The sequence below is a fragment of the Macrobrachium rosenbergii genome, chromosome 28, assembly GCF_040412425.1.
Source record: "Macrobrachium rosenbergii isolate ZJJX-2024 chromosome 28, ASM4041242v1, whole genome shotgun sequence".
In the NCBI taxonomy this organism is placed as follows: Eukaryota; Metazoa; Arthropoda; class Malacostraca; order Decapoda; family Palaemonidae; genus Macrobrachium; species Macrobrachium rosenbergii.
The window spans coordinates 10923908-10945425 of NC_089768.1; the positions used below are offsets into that span (position 1 = coordinate 10923908).

Sequence of the window (21518 nt, forward strand, 5' to 3'; positions counted from 1 at the left end):
TTGAACTTTTCTTTCCCTCCAGTCCACCAGAATTCATCTTATCACTGCCATGTATTTCGTACCTGCTCTTTCATACTACGTAGTTTATACTGTAAACATCATATTTGTTTTCCTTATATCAATAATGGCAGTAAAAATTCATTGTGTGCAGTGTAATTTTAATGAATTTTGATTAGTGATTATATACAATCTTTTTTTTTTTGGTGTAACATAATTTACATCTGATCATGACCAATTACTGTATTTTTTCTTGGTTTTGACGTTTGTTCATGGACATTTGAAGAATTTTGTTTATTTGAAAAGAGAAAGCCTAATATAAACCATGAAATGACAAACTTGAATTTTAAGGTGAAAATATTGCGCACATAAAAAAAGGGTAAGTCAGTGAAAGACACATCTTAACATCATAGCCACTTTTATTAGTTAATTCTAAGCAATATTCAAATATTACGAATTAAGGAGCAAACAACCTGACCTTGATTTATTCAGCTTCAAACCAAAGTTACAACTCAAATTGTTGCATGTTACGAAAGATCTGAACTCAACTTAGCTAAATGTCATTTTACAGAACAGCTAGAAATAAGAATAAGGCATCCATGTAATTAATGACAAGCACGACATAACAACTGGAAAACATATTCATAAAAACTATATCTATAGCAATATGTGACTTTGATATAACTTTATGAATTATGATATGTACACATATGGTCACTTGAGTCAGCAACAAAGGCTGAATAAAAATTCATAAAACTGTACTAATTAATTTGAACAATGTTCTTACCTACATTTGCAAATGTTTGGGAAAAATAATAAAATAAATGGCATACAGTAATGACACTTTATAACTGTAAACTGGGGTATCACATTTAGGGTTTTCATCTTTGCACCATTGACACATGACTACAACGCTTATGCTCGTTTTATATGCAAGCCAAAAATTCTTTTTATTATACATTCTATACAATTTGTTTCTAACACATACTTTTAAATCCGAATCGTATTCTTTTGATTCAGGCAAACACTTCTACTTATGTATTGTATATTAAGTAAATATGAACATAAATTGGGACATGTAGTCATGAAATATACCCAGTTCATTGAAAATATTCTTGTATTCTCTGAGTTGTGCATAAAGATACAAAGCTAGTGACATGCTAGATTTTCTCCTTTCCCAGTGATGATTTATTGAATGATCTACTAAGGGCATATAAAAACTGACATGGATGTAAAGAAATGGAAAAAAGCTAGCATGCCCTCTGCTTTTATTTAAACAATTAACATTAAAGTAGTCTAATAGCCCAGGTAAAAAATTTCCAATTTCAGAACCGGGAGCACTGAATATCTCCATGGCAAAATGGGTGCTGCTATTCCCTGGCTTTGCCCCACCTATTGCCAGAGGTTGAGCCACGTAGCTGAATTACACAGCCTTCTCCTCTTCAGTGTCTGAGGCATTAGGGTCTTCCTCCTCATCGCTAGGCAAGTCGCTCGCCCCCTCGTGGGTCATTGTGGCCACCAGAGTGCCAACTGCCTTCCCCAGGTCGCCTGATAGAGAAGATAAGAGTGAGTATTGTGAAAACAATGAACTATTTTTAATAAATGAAAAATATCCTGAACGTCAACTGGCATATTTTTGTAGGCCCCTCATGGACGGGTCATGTGCTGATCACGTGCACTTTAACTTGAAAAAAATAATTGAGGGTTTACCTGTATGAAATTTCAGTTGAAAATGGATATTCATGCATAGTGTTTGTACTGAAATCATACTACAGATTCACCGCTGGAAAAGCTGTTGGTTGCACAAAGACATAAAAGACTTCAAAATACTTATTCAATCTGTTTTTTCCATGTACAGATATGCAAAAACACAGAAGGGGTAGGAAACTTGATTGCTGCAAACATGAAATTCTGATAGACATTTCTTTGCACTTCAGGCACTTAATATCAGCAAAGTAAGTACAGGTACAACAGGTGTGTGTACAATTTTATTTAATAATAACTACTGGTATACACTTTCCTTCTGTAGCTGAAGCATTTTTTCATTTAGTTTACAACTACTTATTTGTTCTATTTTGAGGAAAATAATGAGCATACAGCAAATTTATCAAAGAACATAATCAGTTTTGGGATTTCATTCCATTAGTACTGAACGTCATGAAAACAAAATTTTCCTTACTTATAGGCTTTACTGTATCCTGATGATGATTGATAACTTCATGTAAGAAAAGGTGTATCTAAAATTTTCGTTGCAATTCTCAGTAACTTTTGTTGCATTTTTATTTATAGGAAACAGTACTGCACTTAGAATATGTAAGTAAAAAAATGTGTAAATTAATGTACAGCAGTCTGACCCATAAAAGAATTATAAACTAAATAGTAAAATACTTCAGAAAAAGTGAAGCAACTTCCAAGGGATAACTAGTCTTTTAAAAAATATACTATAACAGTTGACCCAAAGTATATATGGCTGAGTTATATTCGCACAGGTAGAGTTAGCTCTCCATTTCATGTTTCCTTGGGTTTGTACAGTTGAAAAGCAGCTCTTCAAGATGAAGTTTTTTTAGTCCAAAATTAACATTTGATTACAGAATACTTTGTAGTTATAAGACACTGCTGTCATGTAAACATGAGAAATGACTTACCATCCAGAACTCCTGTAAGGGGCTGCATGAAGGAATAAAGATCATATGAATTTTGTGCTTGTATGTATTGCATTGGAGTACAGCTTAGACATAGTATTACTGATTACAGTATACTGTATTCTGTTTTAATGGATATTTAAATGTTTGAGAGTGGGTAAATAGAGCAGATTTAATATATTGCTCACATGTCCAAACTATAACTGCCATTTGTTTGGTTTACTCTTGCACTGATGTTTAGGACCACGGTAGATATTTAAATATTTAAGGAAACAGTAGAAAAGCAAATTTAATATTATGGTTATATATGTCCAAACTATAACTGCTATTTGTTTGGTTTACTCTTACATATTGATGTTCAAGATCACATTAGATAGAAATTTGTTTTAGGAAATAGAGATAGAGCAAATTTAATCTCATGCTCATTATATCTAAATTAGAACTGCTATTTGGTTTACTCTTAGTGATGTTAAGACCACAGATGTAACTAAATGGTTAGCTGAAATCTAATCATAACCTGCGCATTATTACTCATCATGTAAGCTGTGACATGACATATTGCAAACTAAAAAATCCATTTCTTTAATATAAATCCAAATTATCATTGTAATTTTTTAAATTTTATATAATTTTTTGCTCTTGATTCATGAAGCCATTCTGTTTCAGGTGAAGATGAAGAAGTTCCCAGAAATAATGAAAATAATTATTGTTAAAAATTTCAAGTCAGTGAAATACTAATCATAATGGTAAATTGGATGTCTACCGACTTGACTCTCCATTTACACAGTACTCTATACTAACACACATGCGAGGTAAGTTAAGAAAGCTCCTTTCAAGATGCTAAAATGATGTAGTTCATATGATACATTTTTCAAGCTTTTTAATTATTCATGCTTTTCAAAATTTAATAAGTTTGTGTAACTAACAAAATAAAATGGCTTCTTGGGGAGGTGTAAAGTAAATTAAAGGTTAATTCACAGTTAAATTTATTTCTGTGTTTACACATGATGCTCTTTCACTCATACTTGATGAAAAGGACTCCATCAGTCTTCTCTGATGAGACAGCTTCAACATGTCATTCATAAAGTCCTCAACACTTCCTACTAAGCATTCTGAGAATATGTTAAAGCAGTACTTATGCCCTGACCTATAACTAACCACTCTATAAATGCACTGTAATTTCCCTCCATGTATATCTATGCATGATGGTCTGCCTTTGTACCAAATTTGACTGATTTTGGACAGAAGCAGCATAATAAATACACTGACAGACAAGCAGGACACATGGAGGATCTTTTTCTTTGCCATTGTATATAGGCACCAAGTTTGATTGAAATAACTTCAACCTAGTTCGAATTACAGTGCATATGTAGCAGCTTCTTTCAGTATGAAGGTCACTAAAAAATCACTTTGAACAAGCTTCACTGAAAGAGTATTGTTATGGCCAAAGTTAAAGCTTTGTATTAGCACACAGACAATTTCCCTTTATGAACATCAATGCACAAAGATATCTCTCTGTACCAAGTTTGATGCAGACTCACTAATGGAAGTAGAGACAGACGGTTTCTTGATGGTTTACCTCTGTACAAATTATCACACAGTTGCAATAAGTCAGATGTACCAAAAATAACAAGAATCCCTTCAACCATGTAGGGTGAATTGCAGTGACACTGTTAGAGAGTGACAGATAATGCAACACAGATTATCTTGTTAGAGAGTGACAGTCAATACAACATATGGATTATCTTCTTTCATGAACTTCTACACAGGTGATAGTCTACCTTTGTACAAGGTTAACTGAAATTCCCATTACCACACAGGAGGTATTGTGATGGCACAGTAAATGCAACCACACTAAAGGACAGACAGACTAACAGGAAGTTCAACACAAACTTAAAGAGATAGACTGGCAATCTCCCTTCATGCGTATGCATAGTGATCTACTTTTGTAACACTTCTGACTGATATCCCTTCTGCTATGTAGGAATTACGATGAGGCAAATGTCACAGGCACAATGAAGAACAGACACATAAGGATGATTCCTCTTCATGCACAATTACACATGATAGTTTACAGTATTAAACAACTACACATGACAGTATACAGTACAGTATTAAGGGAAAAAAAAAATGCTGACAAAAAAAATTATTTTGGTTGATAGTACTTCAATCCTGATTATTGGTAAATGTGTCAAGCAGGTAGGTGAGAATTTTATATACAATATGCAGATGTAAAATACATTACTTCAGTAATATTAGAGATAGTGATTAATTTTCTTGTCCTGTGATGGGAGGGGTCAATATGCTTTGGTCCTAATGAACTCATATTTAGTTCAACTAATCTGGGTGTTGAATCTGTTGGAATACTTGCTTGAGGGAAGGTCTTAAAATGAAATCTTAGGTAGTCAGATTTCCAGTGGTCTGATAGATTCGTAATCTCAGTTTGATTAATGAAGGCAGATTCCAGAATTATCATCTTAAAAGCTATACTTGAAAAGCAGTTTCACCTCACACTCCAATGCTATGCCAAACTGTTTTTCAAGCATACTTGTCCATACAAGAGGGAGATTTCAGAATATACTGTCCGCAATAAAATACCATCTATAATCCTACTGAAGTAGTTGTCACACCTGCATATATCATACTTAAGTCGCCTACATTTTTTCCACGTTTACCAAGAGAACTGGGTTGAAATAGAAACAACCAGACTGTGTTGTTTTATGGAACTTTTAATTTCATAGAATACTGTTGACATATATTGATACCTTCTTTAGTACACATCTATAGTTATGTGTATCTATGCATGATGGTCTACCTTTGTACCAGTATCATCATAAATGTTTTTGTCAGCTTTTCCCTTTAAGAGGTTTGATGTGAAATGAATATTTTGCATTTTTCAGTGAATGGTAATCAATCTTTCTGACCATCAGGATCATCTCTTATAAGAAATATTGTGCTTCAGAAATACATGGAAGCAGTTCCTGACGAAATACAAACCATCACAGATTCAGTGATAACTGGAAAAAGTTGGTAAAGTTCTTTATATGTCCTACCAATTTGCAATTGCAAAGGCATCTAGCAGAGGTAACTTGAACTATAAGGTCTGCCCTTGGAATTATTCTTTCCTCCTTTGGATATCTCTATACAAAATCACTTACTCATCCCTTAATGGAGCTTTCCTAAGGTTGCTTTGTTACTACAGAAAAACACGAAATAGAAAATAACGGTAGAAACTATTCTTGATCAGTATAATTTCAGTTCTTGTGAACAAAGTGAGTAGTGTTAGTGGTGGAATATGCATGTAACAACTATATTAATTGCACATTGCAACATACCTTTAAAAAATTGTTTCAGCTAGAGACCTACAGTTTAGAATATTGCTGATACTATAACATCATTACTCCACTTGACCATTTAACCTGAATGGTTAGTGAGAGCTTCAGTAATTTCTTTCAAACCTACTACTGCATATAATTTTAACACGTGCAGTTAGGATTCTTGTTAAAATTCAAGATGACAAAATTTCATAGGACATGCAAATAAAACGCCATTAGAGTCTACAGTAACCATTGCAGTTAGTTTACAGAAAATAGTATAGAGTGCAACAAAAATTTGAGACATAATCGAATGATTTAATGACATAGCACATCCATTGTCTTACGTGGGACATACTCTATCTCGAAAAAAGGGCAACAGTAACATTCACATAAAGGAAAAATAGCAGGATGAATAATAAAACAAAAGTCCATTCAATGGCATAATTAAATTTAATCATGCAGCTACCAATGTACCTGCACGAGAGAAGAGGTTGCCCACATGAGCCACACTTCCCATGGGGGGTGGTGGCGGCCGTACATACTCGCTCATTTGCTCTAACCCCTCGTAAGCACTGGTGGCACCTCCTGTGCCATTATAATAAACAGAAATGGCTTAATGACAAGTTTAGTACAGAACTTGACAGGGTTCAAGACATGAAGCTAGCATATTTTCAGGAGTCTTTATTGAAGGATGAAGATAAGCACAGTACCAACTCAAGATGTAATCCAACCACCATAACTACGTGTTTTGTTCTGATTGGTTTTGAAGTGTATTACAGATGAATTTCCTATAATATGATTTAATACAACGTACACTGTATTTAATTTTTTCTTACCTTGTGTCGAGTGTCCATTGACTTTGGCAGGAGAATCCATGGCTAGCTGACTAGCTGTAACTGACTTTGTTTGAAGTGTTCCAGATTTATTTGGAGAACTGACTCCAGGCTGAAAAGTAAAGAAAATATATCCAATAGGCAAGTCATATATAATTTTAATGAAAATAAGACACCTGGGTTAGTTAGAAATACAAAATTCTAAAAAAAGTTAGATTACTGTAACAGAATTACACTGTGGTTGGTGTTCAGTATAGCCTCTCAAATTATATGCTGCCTTTCTTCCAAGCCACAAATCCCCAGTTACACAAACTTAAACCAGTCAAGGTTGAGAAGCCCTCACTCTGTATACCTGGTCCTACTAAGAAATACTTTATTTCTTTGTATAACTTTGTCATGTACACAATGGTTGTACCTTCATTTCATTTTCTATTCTTTTTTCCAGTGTATGAAATACTTTAAGGTGGTGCTTTGCTTGCCCCCTTTCACTATTACTGTAAGTATATTTTCAACAGTTTTTTGTTTTAGAACTTTCCCTTAAAATTTTCATCTTGTCTTTGGTAATTTTTCAACTGGACTGGGATTTTTATTTAATATTATGTAATTCATGGTTTGCCTAAAAATTGCTTTGTTTTATAAATTTCTGTTTTGCAGTAACCAGCTGCCTTCAGTATTGTTTATATCTCATTTTGTTGTTGAATTCTAAGTTGCTGAAATATTTTGGAATTTTGTATTTGCATTTGAACATCACTTTGTGAGTTTCAAGAATTATGTAAATTGCATTTGTTTTATAGTAATAATCTTTTGTCTGATGTTTGCTATGCTGCAGTTTAGTTTAAAAGCTTTCTACATGTCTAACATGGCTAACGTAATCCCAACTCCTGTGTCTGTTCTCTAGGGGTCATCAGAAGAGATCCTATCCTGTAAGTGCCATACTAGGAATGATGGCCATCTTCTTGGACTGTCCTCCTCTCCTGGTCATGGCACTGTTTCTTCATCACCTTTAGTTAAGATTCTGGCCTGTCTTCATGGTTCTGTTGGCCCTCTCCCTGCAACTTCAGCTTGCATCAAAGGGAAGAAGTGCAAGAGTTCTGCAAGAGGGACTCACCTCTCCTGAAGGTTTCCAAGCCTGATGATCTTTGTAATTTTAAGGAAAGGGACATTCCATTTGCTTTCACCTTTCCTGCAGTGTACCCTCTTTCTCTGAACTGCATCCACCAACATGCCTGCTGTCATCGCCTTGGCCTGTACCTCTTCCTGGTTCGTCACCCTGGGTTGGTCTGCAGACTCCTCCTCAGATTGTTTAAAGCATTGTGTAATCTGCTACAAAGTGCACAATCCAAAATCAATTTAGGTTAGTTTTTGAGTCCTCACTGCCTGAAGTTCCATGCAGCCTCCACTCCTGCTCTGACTGTTGCACCTGTGATGGCTCCCCATTGCTTTCACTGTACCTTCCCACAGCTTTCTCCTTCACCTGCTGAAGTGGTGGTATCTACAGTATATTGTCTAATGGACCTTTGGTTGTACCCGTCTTCTGCATCATGCCTTGAAGGTACAGCATTGCTTTCTCCCGTCTTCTGCATCATGCCTTGAAGGTACAGCATTGCTTTCTCTCAGACTCAGTGTAAGTTCAACCTGCTCGTTCCCAACTAGTGAATGCTCACCCTCATCCCTCTGACTTTTGAAGTCTTTCAGGTGAGCCCTTCTATCATATGAAATTGGCTACTCATTTTTTTGTAACCATTCTCATGCTTGTGACTACCAGCTTTCTTTGTCCTAAAGGTGAACAAAATTCCAGACATCATCGAAGTGGCCATGGAAGTTCTTTGAGCAGGTAGTTGGGAAGTTCTGGTGATTTGTCTTCTGGCTACTGTGGGTTACATCCTACAAGTCCTATGAATCATTCACTACTGGTTGATTGTACTCATGGCACATAGTTTGTAAGGTTTTTGTTTTTGTCAGCTGTGTTTTCTAGTGACACTGCTGCCATGCTCCAGTAAAAACTCTTCATGTTTGACTCTTGTAATTGTGTGTTGTTGGTTGAAGATTCTGTTGAGGATCTGCACTTTAGGATAAATCTTTTGACAGGTGTGTGGTATCTTTTACCATTAAATTACCTCTTGTTGAGGATTACCATTAAATTACCTCTTGTTGAGGATCTTGCACTGTTTAGAATAAATCTTTGGATGGGGGTGTGGCATCTTTTAACATCAAATTACCTTTTCAGCACTTTTAGGAGGTTTCTGTGGCTGAACTCCACCCAGATGTTTAGGATTTTTCTATGGAGAATCCTTGCCAATTGACTATGGCAGTTCTGCAGGACATGATGCTAAGGCTGAAAAGACTTGGTAACAGCAGTGGCAATGATCATCCAGTGGGGACCCATCACAAAACTTTTGTTACCCAACCAGCAACTTCATAAATAATTTCTACAAGATTCTGGGGGTGTTCTTCAGGCAGGTTGTCCCTACATTACAACAGAAGCCACTGTCATGGATGCCGCAATTTCAAGGTCTCTTGTACATGTGGACACCTGGAAGAGGTCTTGTGGAAGAGTGTGTGACATTGTTTAGTTAGCAGGGAGTGGTCCTCAGTGGTGCCAGTGCTCCCTGGTAGTCATCCTTCACCAGGGGCTGTTGTGCAGTTTCACCATCTTAACCCTCTCCTTGGGCAACACCTCTCTATCTCCCAAGAATGAAAGACTGAAGAGAAGGGAGATGGCATTCAAGGACCTCTCTGGTTTGCTGTAGGTGAGGGAAAAAAAAAAAAAAAAAAAAAAAAAAAAAAAAAAAAGGCATTTTACTTTTTCTGATTGGGATTCAAACACTACGCCTTTTATACGTGGAGTATCCTGCTCAAGCATTGGATCAGCTGTGTTCTTACTATACAAGGATGGCACTTGGGTGGAGAATGGGCGTTCTCCATTGTCCTTCCAGCCATGATATGCTTCAGATGTATTTCTTATGCTCATGGCACTCAGTTGGAGATTGGGGATGCCCATTCTCACCCATTGTCCTTCCAGCCATGATGCGTTTCAGAAGTGTTTCATGTGTTCAGTCTCTTTCTACATCTGCTGGCTGTTTCCTTTGCATGAATCTTGTGCCTTTTTTTGTGGTTCATCAGTATTACCAAGGGTTTTCATGTATGATGCCAGTGTCTTTTTGTGCAAGGGCTTTCATATATGATGCCAGCACCTTTTTGTGCCTGAAAGTGGTAGTGTAATGTTTTTTCAGTTATACTATGTTATAAGGTTGTGACTGACATTATATTTTTGTCAGGAATATACCCACTTCTAATGAAGGGTTCATCCACAGCTGTATCATTCTCCAACTTATATACTAACAATATTAACTTTTCAGGGGTAAGGGACTCCCAGTCTCCTGCAGTAATTCATGGTTACAATGGTCTTGGCTTTGACTGCTTCACTGGAAAAGGCGAGATCCTCTGATGGCTGTGACTTCAGTGTTCTATTCCAAACTAGACCAGCCATGGGATGTGAGGTAAGGACAGTGAAGGGAAGTAGGAAGCCACTGGGACTTTTGTCTTTGTCATCTACCCGACTCTTTTTCTGCACAGGAGGGCATTGAAACAGGGAAGTTGCATTCTTAGTAGGCTACTTCTTTCCCTTGGGAGAGAACAGGGGTGCACCATGGTGCCAGCTAATTTTGATTTAATGATTAACTCTTTATATATAGGTTAATCATAATAACGATAGTAATGCCTAAAAGGTACTGTTTAAATTATTTGTGTTAACTAGAGTGACGCAGAGATAGATAAGGAGTGAAGTGATACTCGGAGAAGGATGCTCACAAAAAGATATGCTTAGCTAATGAGGTCGTCTGCATCAGAAGGTGACGGTGCCAGACTGTTGTCAGTGTGCCACTTAACTGCATAATTATTGTTTTACTCAAGGATTTCCTTGTATTTTTTACACTAACATCCTTTTGAGGATTTATGTTTGTGTGCGAGTGTATTTCACGCTGAGTTGGGTGTGGTTGATCCTGTTGACTTATCACTTGCCTCTCGTACTGTAGCCTACTCTATTACTTGGAACTTGGAAATGTAGGAATTAACTGGTTAATTTAAACAAAAATCATGGCTTAGTTAATTCCTGTATTTCCAAGCTAATACAGTAGATCAGGAACACCTCTAGGTTGAAGTATGAGAGGATGAAGATGTGTAAGTGTGTCTTGCACCGTGTCAGGTGTGGTTGTTTCTGATGACTTATTACAAGAATCATGGAGAGGAAATATCACTAAGCAGATTGCAGCAGATTTTCCCAAAAGAACTTGTTTTCAGTGTGTTTGTAATGTAAAAAGGTTGGGGTTTGGTAGGGTTTGTAATGTAAAAAGGTTGGGGTTTGGTAGGGTATCTCCACCCTTAGACTCCAAGGGAACAATTGACAGATCTCTCATAAGAAGAGATGAGACTTCAGCGTTACTGTTCCTACTAAGGGACAATGTTATAAGACTGACCACCCTACCAAAAGCTAGATGCAACATAGCAAGCCAGAAGACTTTTTCAGTCATATGCTGAGGACAGTAGAGAATAGTCAAAGGGTAAAGAATGTCCAACATAGGAATGTCTTGGAAACAACCCTCATGGTCCTTAAAGCAATAAGAACCTGACGCCTGGGAACTTTGGTCCCAAGTGAGGGAAACTGTACAGCAGTGAAAGAACAGACAACTCCATTGAAGAAGAGAGAGCTAACAAAATCAGTCTTTACCAGACTGGTTTAGCACTGTCTTCTTTGGTGTTGTCTATTCTTTAAGTGCTGAACTTATGGTTCTTAGTGCTTTAAGCACAATGAGGGTAATTTTCCAAGACACTATTCCATTGCTGGACAGTCTTTACCCTTAGACTGTTTTTTACTGGAATCAATATGTAATTGGTGAAGTCTTTGTTGGCTTGCCATGTTGCATTCTGCTTTCAGTAGGGTGGAGATCGATTTTAATCCAACATCCCTCAGTAGAAACGGTAGCTCCTGTCTCAACTCTTTTATGAGAGGTTGTTGTTGTAATTTTTATTTTAAATGTATTTTGATGAGCTTGTTGCTTGGCTTTCACATTTTGAAAATCTTCAGTTAAAAAATATTTATGGTTTACAAGATTTAAAAAAAAATTATGAAACTGACCTCTCCTAATAGTTGTCTAAGTCGATGTAACTGTGCTTCCAGTTGCCGATTATGTTCTTCTAATATCCCCATACGAGCTTCCAGACGACCTTTATGCTGCCTAAGAAGCTTTGCTTCTGCAAGCATGTCTGCTTCAGAGCGCTGACCAGCAAGTCCATCATCAGGTGGAGAACCAACTGTTTGTTGACTTTTCAGTCGATCGTATTCAGCCTGAAGTACACTATTTTCTTCTTCAAGGGCTCTGTGAATAAAGAAAAACTGTTATTATAATAATAATTAATTATTTATTCTTTGTTCAAAAGGTTTTTCATTAAAAGTTTCATTCCCAAATATTTATATATTACATGATGCGGAAAAGAAACATAAATTATAAACCTTATCATCTGTTCTAGTTCATCTTTTTGATCAGCATCCACAGCAGCCATGATCTGTAAAGGTGAGCGTGGCACTGGCAGCGGGGCATCAGAGGAACTCAGCGACTGACAGTACTGGGCAATCAATCCATGTTCATCCTCACTGAAATTAGGAAAGTTTGATCATTAACCATCCAAAAGACCAATCAGGTGACTCAAATGACTGAAAAATTTAAACAATTGATTGTGCTTTATAACAACGGGTGGTATCACAATTGGTGGATTTTAAATTTCTTCTCAACACCTACAATTTAATTCCTGTCACAAACAAGAATAGCAAGATTGCACTGCACAATGCAATATTTTCATTATTTGCAAATGTATGACATTAATAGTCAACTATGAGTATTTTAATTGTGTCAGTGTCAAGCCCTGGCAAAGTAATCAAGTTGTTGTACATCACAAGCTTCAAAAACTTGTAAAATTATGTATGGCACCCATAAATAATATTAACATAGTGGATAAAAGTTCCTTTTTTGTGTTGAAAAATTGAACCAAGCTGTAATGGTAAATGGTTTACCAGAATCCATACAAAATCTACAGAATGATCAGTCTAGCATAACTGAAAACATGGTCACTAATGATACAGAGTCCTTCCCTTAAATTAAGTTCAAAGTAGTGGTAAGAGAAAAGTCACATCATAAAGAAGTTGTATGTTTATGGGACATGACAAAATAATCAGTGACTTCTGTTGTGCGTGTGCCAGAAAGATGGTGATCAATTGATCTCGTAAAAATATTTAATGAAGATACTTTACCTGTCTGGGGTGGAGTTGGAGTTTGTTCTAAGTTCTACTTCTGCCAAACGTGAGGCATATAACTCAAGTCTTGAATGCATGTCTTGACTTGTTACATTGTGCTGAGGAGATGGTGAGGGAGATTCTAATGGATCACCCTACATAGAAGTACTATTAGTTTAAGTATTTTCTACATATGTTAAGTTCATAAAAATTACATTTCTCTCAAATTTTTTAGTAAAAAAAAAAAAGCAAAAAGATTTTAGATACTTGACTAACCGTTAACAAATGTTAAATCCTAACCCAATTTGACCTTTACTGATAATATGCATAAGGATTATAAAATGGAAATTTAGTTTATCACAGAAAAGAAATAATGCATAAATCTTAAAGATGACTAATCCTTACCTCTAAGACAGTCTGTACTGGTAAGTAACCCTTTTTGGTATGCTTTTGTAATGATCGCTTTGACTTAAATTTGTTTTTGAGGGCTTTTGTGAAGTCTTTCACATCTTCACCTGCAGTTGTCTGTAAGAAAAACGAATACACTAGTAAGTTACAAAAATTCAGTACCATTATCATCTCAAAAGAGCAAAATATTTACTCCGCCACTTTTAACATTGGTATTGTACAAAAATTAATACAAAATCAAAGTTTCATTAAAAAACAAGTTAAACAGAATATTATAATGACATACATTGGGTTTATCTGAATTTACTGCCCCATTAGATTAAACAAAAAAAAAAGTTCTTTATGAGTACCCTAAATAGCCAACACCAACTCAAAACCTAAATAAAAAAAGTCAAACAAATCTCTTTATAAATAGTAATGCACTCACTGCTGTGCAATATTCATGCATGGGGTGAGTGATCTTGTGACTCTTGCCGCTTCTTCCATCAAAGAAGCACCGCTGACACATATCAAAGCTGAGGCACTTGAGGCAACGGTACCGTAAGCCTACAATAGGATATGCCTTGCAGATATTGCATTTGACCTGAAAAAGAAAATAATATCTAGGGATAGAGATTTTAGGTGTATTTAATTGACATGTATCATTATACTAATTGAACGTTTTTTGCATGAACACTTGGCTGCCAAAAAATTTACTTACAAAACTCTCTAACCTGGCATATAAAAAATTAATACTAAAAATTCCACAGAATTTTTATAAATTACAGGTTTTCTTTGAATGTCAAGCTAGAAATTTAATATACTCACAAAAATGATTTCCCCTGGATAAAATTATCTCAAGAAATTTCATGAACTGATAGAGCTTATGTGAATTTAATTTCAGTGACAAGGTAAATGTCATTAGCCACTAGTTCAGGGTACTGTTTCTGGTTTACCTGATGCTGAATATTTTCTGAGGCTGCAACACGATGCAAAACAGCTAACCACACTAGTGACTGGGGTTCTTGTTGCACCCATGCCAAGAAATGCACAGCCTGCAAAGTTTTATTCTTAAAAATATAATGGCTCAATATATTCTGAAAACAAAATCTGTTTGTCACAAAAATTCCTGAAGTAATTATTTTGTAGAAATGGTGAAAGTTTACAACACATTTAAAATCAAGGCACTAATATTGTCGAAACTTTGCCTTCATTAATCTGTGAACAGTAAAACATAAAATTTTTTTGTTTGTTATTAAAGTATCTAATATGCAATAAGCAACACTATTTACTGTTTCATGTTTCATCAATTAAAAGTTTAAAAATTTATTGTATCAGTACAATATTTCTGATTAGTAAAACAGAAAAATACTGAATAAAAATACAGGTGAAGCTTCATAATTATGCAAAAGGAAAACAGACATAAAATCTGATCACAAACTGTAAATTGCATCAAATATTATGAACATACAATAAATAATAGCCCTTTAACTTTACATAAATGAGGGGTTTCTGATAATTGGCAAAATCTGATAAATAACAACCCTACAGATAACACCTGAACATAAGTTCATGATATCCCACAGCCATTATTATTTCCATATAATTTCTTTCCTCAGCCGAGCTGTAATTTGCACTTGATAAGTTTCTGCTGAATGCATAATTCCTAAGAGGTTTCCTAGCACAAAACAATCATATAAATGTAGCTGCTATGAAAAAAAATCTGGTAAGATGATGAGCTAATGCACTTATACAGTATACGGTATCAAGGATTTTTTACATTTTACAAGGATGATTTTCAAACAGCAATAAAAGAGCTTCTCTTTGTTACTGTAACTCAGGATATATGGGCCTTTTGCAATATGGTCATGTACATAATGTGGCCAAATTACCCAACAGCAACACGAGTTTATTGCTGTATTAATTTATAAAATACAAAATTCCATTTACATACCTCAATAGTTTCTCTGTCCTTTCCAGCTTTTGTGAAACAGCTACGAACTGATGGTTCAATGTTTGATCCACCAAATGCTGCAACCTCACCCAACTGGCGTGGAACTTGTACACAGTCGTGTAACAATAACCCTAATTTTCTTTGATCAACTAGGCGATTTGGGTCGGCAATTAGCCGGAACATGTCTGTAAAGCATTATGAAGATAAAAGTTGCCTTCAGTTTTGAAATATGGCATAAATTAACAGTAAAAACAAAAAAAAGGGCAACATATATGAACTTTTAAGTTATGATTGTAAATTCCACAGTATTGTTTTAAAGTTTTCTATATTAACTTGTCAAAATGGTTAAGTTACAGTAAACTCAATTTAAGCTAATGAAAAAAAATTACATCATAAATGTATACGTATCATCAAAGCATGCTAGTAACATTATTTTTTTTTTTTTTCCAGAAATACACTACAATACAATAATAATGATAACCTACGTTAATACAACCTAATCAGCATAAAAAGTTCAGTGTATAAAGTTAATAATCGATACTACATTTACTTACATCTGTATTTTTCTTCTAAATGACCGCAGCAAAGGCAGACGAGACCGATCTTGAAAGAAAGAACTCTCATCTGCCCTGTCCTTTGGCTGTCATATACATTTAAAAGCCAATTGAGACAGAGGTCTATGGCAAGGGTGGTATTAACTTCTGGATGATCAGCAGATATATTTGCATATAAAGCTGACAAAACCACGACCATATCACCTACATCAATTAGCCGGTCATTTTGTCCCCTGAGACCATGCTCATCAAATACATCTGTTGCCATTTGCAGTTTGGCAAGATCCACTAAAACCAAAGAAAAATAGACAATCAATTTTTTCACATACAGAATGAGGCTGAATCTAATACAGTATTACTTTAAGGTTACTATATTTCAACATCATGAAAAAAATTTGCCATAGATAAAAAAGTACTTTTTTATCTAAGAGAAATTAACGACACTGTACACATACTGTATTTAAACACAGTACAGACATAAAAATATACAAATTTTAAACACAGTACAGACATAAAAATATACAAATTTTATAGGAAAATTCAGTAACATATCCAAATATTACATAAATAATACAGTTTACAGTATTTCAGTGTTAAGGTACTTACATGACAGCTTCTTTTGTAACATTCTAAGTTTTGTAGCTGTTCTGTAGGCAGAGAACTTGATATGGTTGAATTCATTCATAGAGTCTAGTAAGTCCATCATGATTGGATGATCCCAGTGGGTACTCTCCTGATCATGACTACAAAACGCAGATAAAAGACATGATTAAGAAAGATATAAATATCTTGCTTTTTTTATTATAAGTGAAGTTTTGTATTGTGAACATATACAGTAATACCATGTCCGCTCACAAACCAACTTTCCAAATTGCAAAATAAGAAAGAAATAGTAAGATACTCACTTGATGTAATAAGGCACTTTATTACTAGTTGTAGCCCTCTCCCATGGTGGTGACACTGAAGATGCCAACTGGGCAGGGGTGAGTGGTGTGACCTCTCGAGATCTGCTGGCCACTTGTCGCCATCTGTCATTGACTGCTGTTTCTAAATTTTTCCATCTATAAAGGTAATGAAAGAAGCCATTTATTATGAAGATAATACAATTGTTTTTTGTGGTAGTGCATTTGTTTGGTCAGTCAATAAAACTGATGTACTGTATTATGGTACTAATCCTTAAAAAGTATTTTACTGTACATCCAAAACTTTTATAATGCTACTAAACACTACTAAAACTTCTCTCTACCAAGGAAAAAAACCATATCCTTATACTCTATTGCTATGCTATTTCAGACCAGAAAGCCAAGCTAATAACTACTACTAAATGGAAGTATGGAAAGCTAAACACTGTGCAACACATTAACACCTTTAGTCTGGTTTCTCATGCTAATGTTTTTTGGGGAAAAAAAGGACAGCTCATTTCTTGTTCTGAAGAAAATCACTCCAAAACTCAACATATTACATAGTCAAACTGTACACAATTCTGAATTAATGTTAAAAATACTTTAACAGAAACGAGACACGGATAATAACAAAGGAAATACTGATAAAACATTTGTCATTCACTTTCAACATATTACTGTACTCAGGACAAAGATCTTCATAATGTCAGGTCACTTTTCCAGTATTTGTTTAACTTTCAACATATATGACAAAATAATTTAGTGCTATGTGAAAAACCATCAACAAATAACATAAAGCAAGCAAATAGAAATCCATAAAAAAAAGTTTGTGTGACTGCTATTTTTTGCTGTTTCATGTAAGGCAGAAAAGAAACGTAAGGCAATTATAACGAATACGAGAATGATCAAGTATCTGCATTAAGCCTAAACTGCCTTTCTTCTGCATAAAATGGTGTTTCATTTAATCAAACCTCACAGAACACAAGTCGACAAATGCATGATTTTAATATTTTATGTATATTCTACTGCCACGTTTCTAAACAGCATGTAAAAAGAACGAAATATCAAATGAAACCTCAATACTGAGCTGTACTGTATTTTGGTATGCTTCCCCCTATAGCTGAACGTATGAGTTTTGTAACATGATTCCACTTATGGGTATTGCATTGAAAATTACAAGGTACACTGCCGTAGTAACATTGATGACACTTCAATAAACTATATAAATTATTTGACCATGGTTTTCTGCTCTTAAGTCTACTTATTACAAACCTATCGTACAATTTCTATCTTGTTTTGGCTCTCTAATTTATATTATACTGGTATTATACATGTGTGTGTACCTACATACATACATACACACACATTACACACGCAAACAAGCAACTGGTTTCAGAGCAAGCACACTATATCCTTCATCAGATCTTCAGTGGAAAAATACACTAATCAAAACACAAGAACATGATTTGAACATCAAAATACACAATAAAATCTTGAAAAAATTTTAAAAATAAAATTTGATGCAAGGAATAAATAATGGAAAAAGGCTCTATAAAGTGTGAAAACAAGAACAACATAACAAATGCCTAGAGAACAAGAAACAGCTCAAAATAATTTTTTTTAAACCAAGGTCTGCTATTCGTTTACAAAGCATACATTCTTTACATTCTTAAATACCCAACACTCAGAATGTAAATTAATATATACTTATGTGTATATATATATATATATATATATATATATATATATATATATATATATATATATATATATATATATATATATATATATATATATTATATACTGTATATATATAATCTTTTACTATTTCACCCTATCCTAAAGAAATTTCTCAAGTCACATCAAAAGAACCACTAACAATAGTTATCAAATAAAAGAATTTGTCCCATAAAATAATGTACAGATTAATGGCAGGCTGTGTGCAAATTTGGATTTTTTTTTACGTTTATTTAGCCCTTAACTGTTCAAGTGACTGGCGTTTTTGGCCATGGGCCATGGATTATATGATCTACGTGTGAGTGATGTCGTTTGAAGTGAAATTTAACTTTGGAACTTTTATCATCCACTTACCTTCTGCTTGGTTTTTTAATGAGCGGGTAGAATATATATGGTAAACATTAGACAATTAAGTTTCTACAAGACATGTGAGCATTTTATAACTGCTACGGTGATATAACAACGAGGACTTTTTTCTTCTTAAACAATGAATGTACCAGTGCATACACAGTGTTACTTTTTATTTTTTTAATATTTACTCAATACACATAAATAACAATCAAGTTTCTGTATGTCAGTCGTGTGATAAAATACAAACAACATTCAAGGGGAATATTTCACAAACTATGTTAAGAAATGATTTTGTTTGGCTAATTTTTCTTTTAATTTTCAAATATATTCATGAACATAGGAAGACTACAACTGAATTCTCATTCCTGCACTTCTTTTAAATACAATGCGCAATATTGTACTGCAAACTGAATTTTATATATTATATATGCTGGTAATAGATAACGCAGAGTTTTCAAATACAGTTAAGTTAACATTGCTCGTTTGAGAACAACTGACCTGTTCTGCAGAACAAGAAATGAAACTCATTTTGAAGAGGCAAAAATTAAAACTTTATGCTACATCCAAAATACTGCAAGTCTGACACTGCCTTCGAGTGAAAATGAGAAACATATCTAGCCAAGGCAAACTATGGTAATGAAGTATACGTCTAACTACTACCTCGTATAACCAAATCGTATGTTATTCTCTTGGGCAGTGAGGCAAAATTTAATACAATTAAGTGGCATGAGATGAGAAACAACGGCAAACAGTTCATTTGTACTACCAACCTATTATTGAGGTCATGGAGCTTGGCCGAGTTAGCAGGGGTGAGTGGCACATTATGAGCCGAAAACCGAGCGGCTTGGTCGTTGACGTCGTCCACTCCGCGCTGCAATTCCGCCAAACCTTCGCGGAATTTCTGAAACAATTCCGCTTATTTTACCCTCAAGTAAATAGAATATATAGTTTAGGCCAAGCGCTGGGACCTATGTGGTCATTCAGCGCTGAAGGGGAAATTGACGGTAAGAAGGTTTTTAAAAGTGTAACAGGAGGAAAATTTCATGAAACAATTGGTAGGAGAGGGTGGAAAGTCAGATGGAAGAAAGAGAATATGAACGGAGGTACAGTAAAAGGAACAAAAGGTGTTGCAACTGGGGGTCGAAGGGACGCTGCAAAAGCCCTTCAGTAATGCCTACAGTGCACAACGTTCTGGCACTACCCCTGCTATGGGATTCCTCAAGTAAAAACAAAATGTAGCTACGAAAATCAGCCTTAAGCTTAGGAATGGATGGCGAGGTGTTATTTTTTTCTTATCATTGTTCAAGATGAACATATAATTCATATGGTACCAGCCAATGAGGACATTAACTTGCTAAGCAAGTTTTCTGAGAGAAAAAACAGATAATAAAATAGAGAGAGAAAAAAAAAATCATGTTTGAAAAACAAAAACCGGAGATAAATATTTATTAGCACGCAAAACCATGTATGTTAGGATAACAGCGCATGGCACCAAGATAGCAATTGTTGGCTCTGAAGTGTGTGGTATTTATATAATATATATAACGAAACTGTCGTTATAGTGCTTCATCGCAGACTTCTAAACTTGTTTAAGTTAATATAATTGTAAAAAGAGCATTAAATCTCTGATCAGAAAAGTACTTGACGAGATTTCTGCTAGGTTAATAACACAAAACTTTCTTTCAAGATTCGTCATACAATTGCAAGGTTAGCTGACACTATCTTTCTTGCTAAATTTCCCAAGTCTACATTAAGGGAAAAGTAAAAACAATGATATCATTATTAAAGCCAATCTAACCACGAATGAACTGAGTATATCATTCTGATTCATCTTACCAAAACAATGAACTCTTTCTCCCTCCCTTGGGAAAACTGCGGCCACAAAACTTTATACATTAATGCTTTTTTTTTTTTTTAACTACAGCGTGAACACGTTTAAAAAAGTTTACTTTACATGACAGAAAAGAAAACAAAAGCGTAAAAAGCAACTTACTCTAACATTGTGGGCGTGTTGATCTGCGAGGTTCGGGTCTTGGGAGATGGGGCCCCACCCATCGGCAGTCTTTTGGGCTTCGTCTAACCGCCCGCTCACTTCCTCTACCGTCTTCTGTAATACGCCCAATTTCTGTAAAGATAGAAAGAAACATGACAATCATTAACATTCTTGGAACACTCTTGTTTCTTAATTCTAGAATCACAGCAAAACGACATGAACCATGAACAAACAAAAGGCATTACTGTATTAAATAATACTAATAATATATATAAGCGGACCAAAATCCTTGACATTAGCAATTATTTTACATTCAGAAGTAACGAACACCTAGACACTAAAACTGGTATAAAAACGAATAAAAAAGAAAATCAGGATTATATTTCCTGATCTGCAAATCACAGACTCATTCGGACAATTCTAGAGAAACGAAAGTTTTCCTCTTTATCTAGATAAACGAAAGTTTTTCTCTTCAAGTTGGAAAATGAACTGGGCCTTTGAAACGCATAGCTCTAAGTAAATACGTCGAGTGGTATTACCGATACTAATGAGACGATCCAAACAG

General features: G+C 35.0%; 1 protein-coding gene and 1 long non-coding RNA gene across 44 annotated transcripts in view; one reads left to right on the plus strand and one right to left on the minus strand.

Annotated features, from left to right (window-relative positions):
- Positions 1-398: 398 nt before the first annotated feature.
- The window catches only part of LOC136854032 (dystrophin, isoforms A/C/F/G/H-like), a 1916343-nt gene continuing 1895223 nt past the window's right edge, over positions 399-21518 (minus strand). For 40 of the 43 annotated variants that reach the window (XM_067130051.1, XM_067130067.1, XM_067130044.1 and 37 more), the window contains 15 exons: positions 20954-21085; positions 19731-19861; positions 16876-17031; positions 16577-16713; positions 15971-16258; positions 15417-15601; positions 14419-14517; positions 13911-14066; positions 13481-13600; positions 13094-13230; positions 12299-12439; positions 11924-12164; positions 6793-6901; positions 6431-6541; positions 399-1545 (listed from right to left, as the gene is read on the minus strand). In XM_067130051.1, the coding sequence (XP_066986152.1) occupies positions 1421-1545; positions 6431-6541; positions 6793-6901; positions 11924-12164; positions 12299-12439; positions 13094-13230; positions 13481-13600; positions 13911-14066; positions 14419-14517; positions 15417-15601; positions 15971-16258; positions 16577-16713; positions 16876-17031; positions 19731-19861; positions 20954-21085 (2268 nt within the window). In that variant the 3' untranslated portion in view covers positions 399-1420. Of the gene's footprint in view, positions 1546-2642; positions 2665-6430; positions 6542-6792; positions 6902-11923; positions 12165-12298; positions 12440-13093; positions 13231-13480; positions 13601-13910; positions 14067-14418; positions 14518-15416; positions 15602-15970; positions 16259-16576; positions 16714-16875; positions 17032-19730; positions 19862-20953; positions 21086-21518 lie in introns of all 43 variants that reach the window. The other 3 variants (XM_067130035.1, XM_067130040.1, XM_067130038.1) reach the window with 3 other exon arrangements.
- Positions 3320-10280, plus strand: LOC136854034 (uncharacterized). The gene is made up of 3 exons (XR_010857604.1): positions 3320-3451; positions 7235-7285; positions 10149-10280. It is a non-coding gene; the product is annotated as an uncharacterized lncRNA (long non-coding RNA).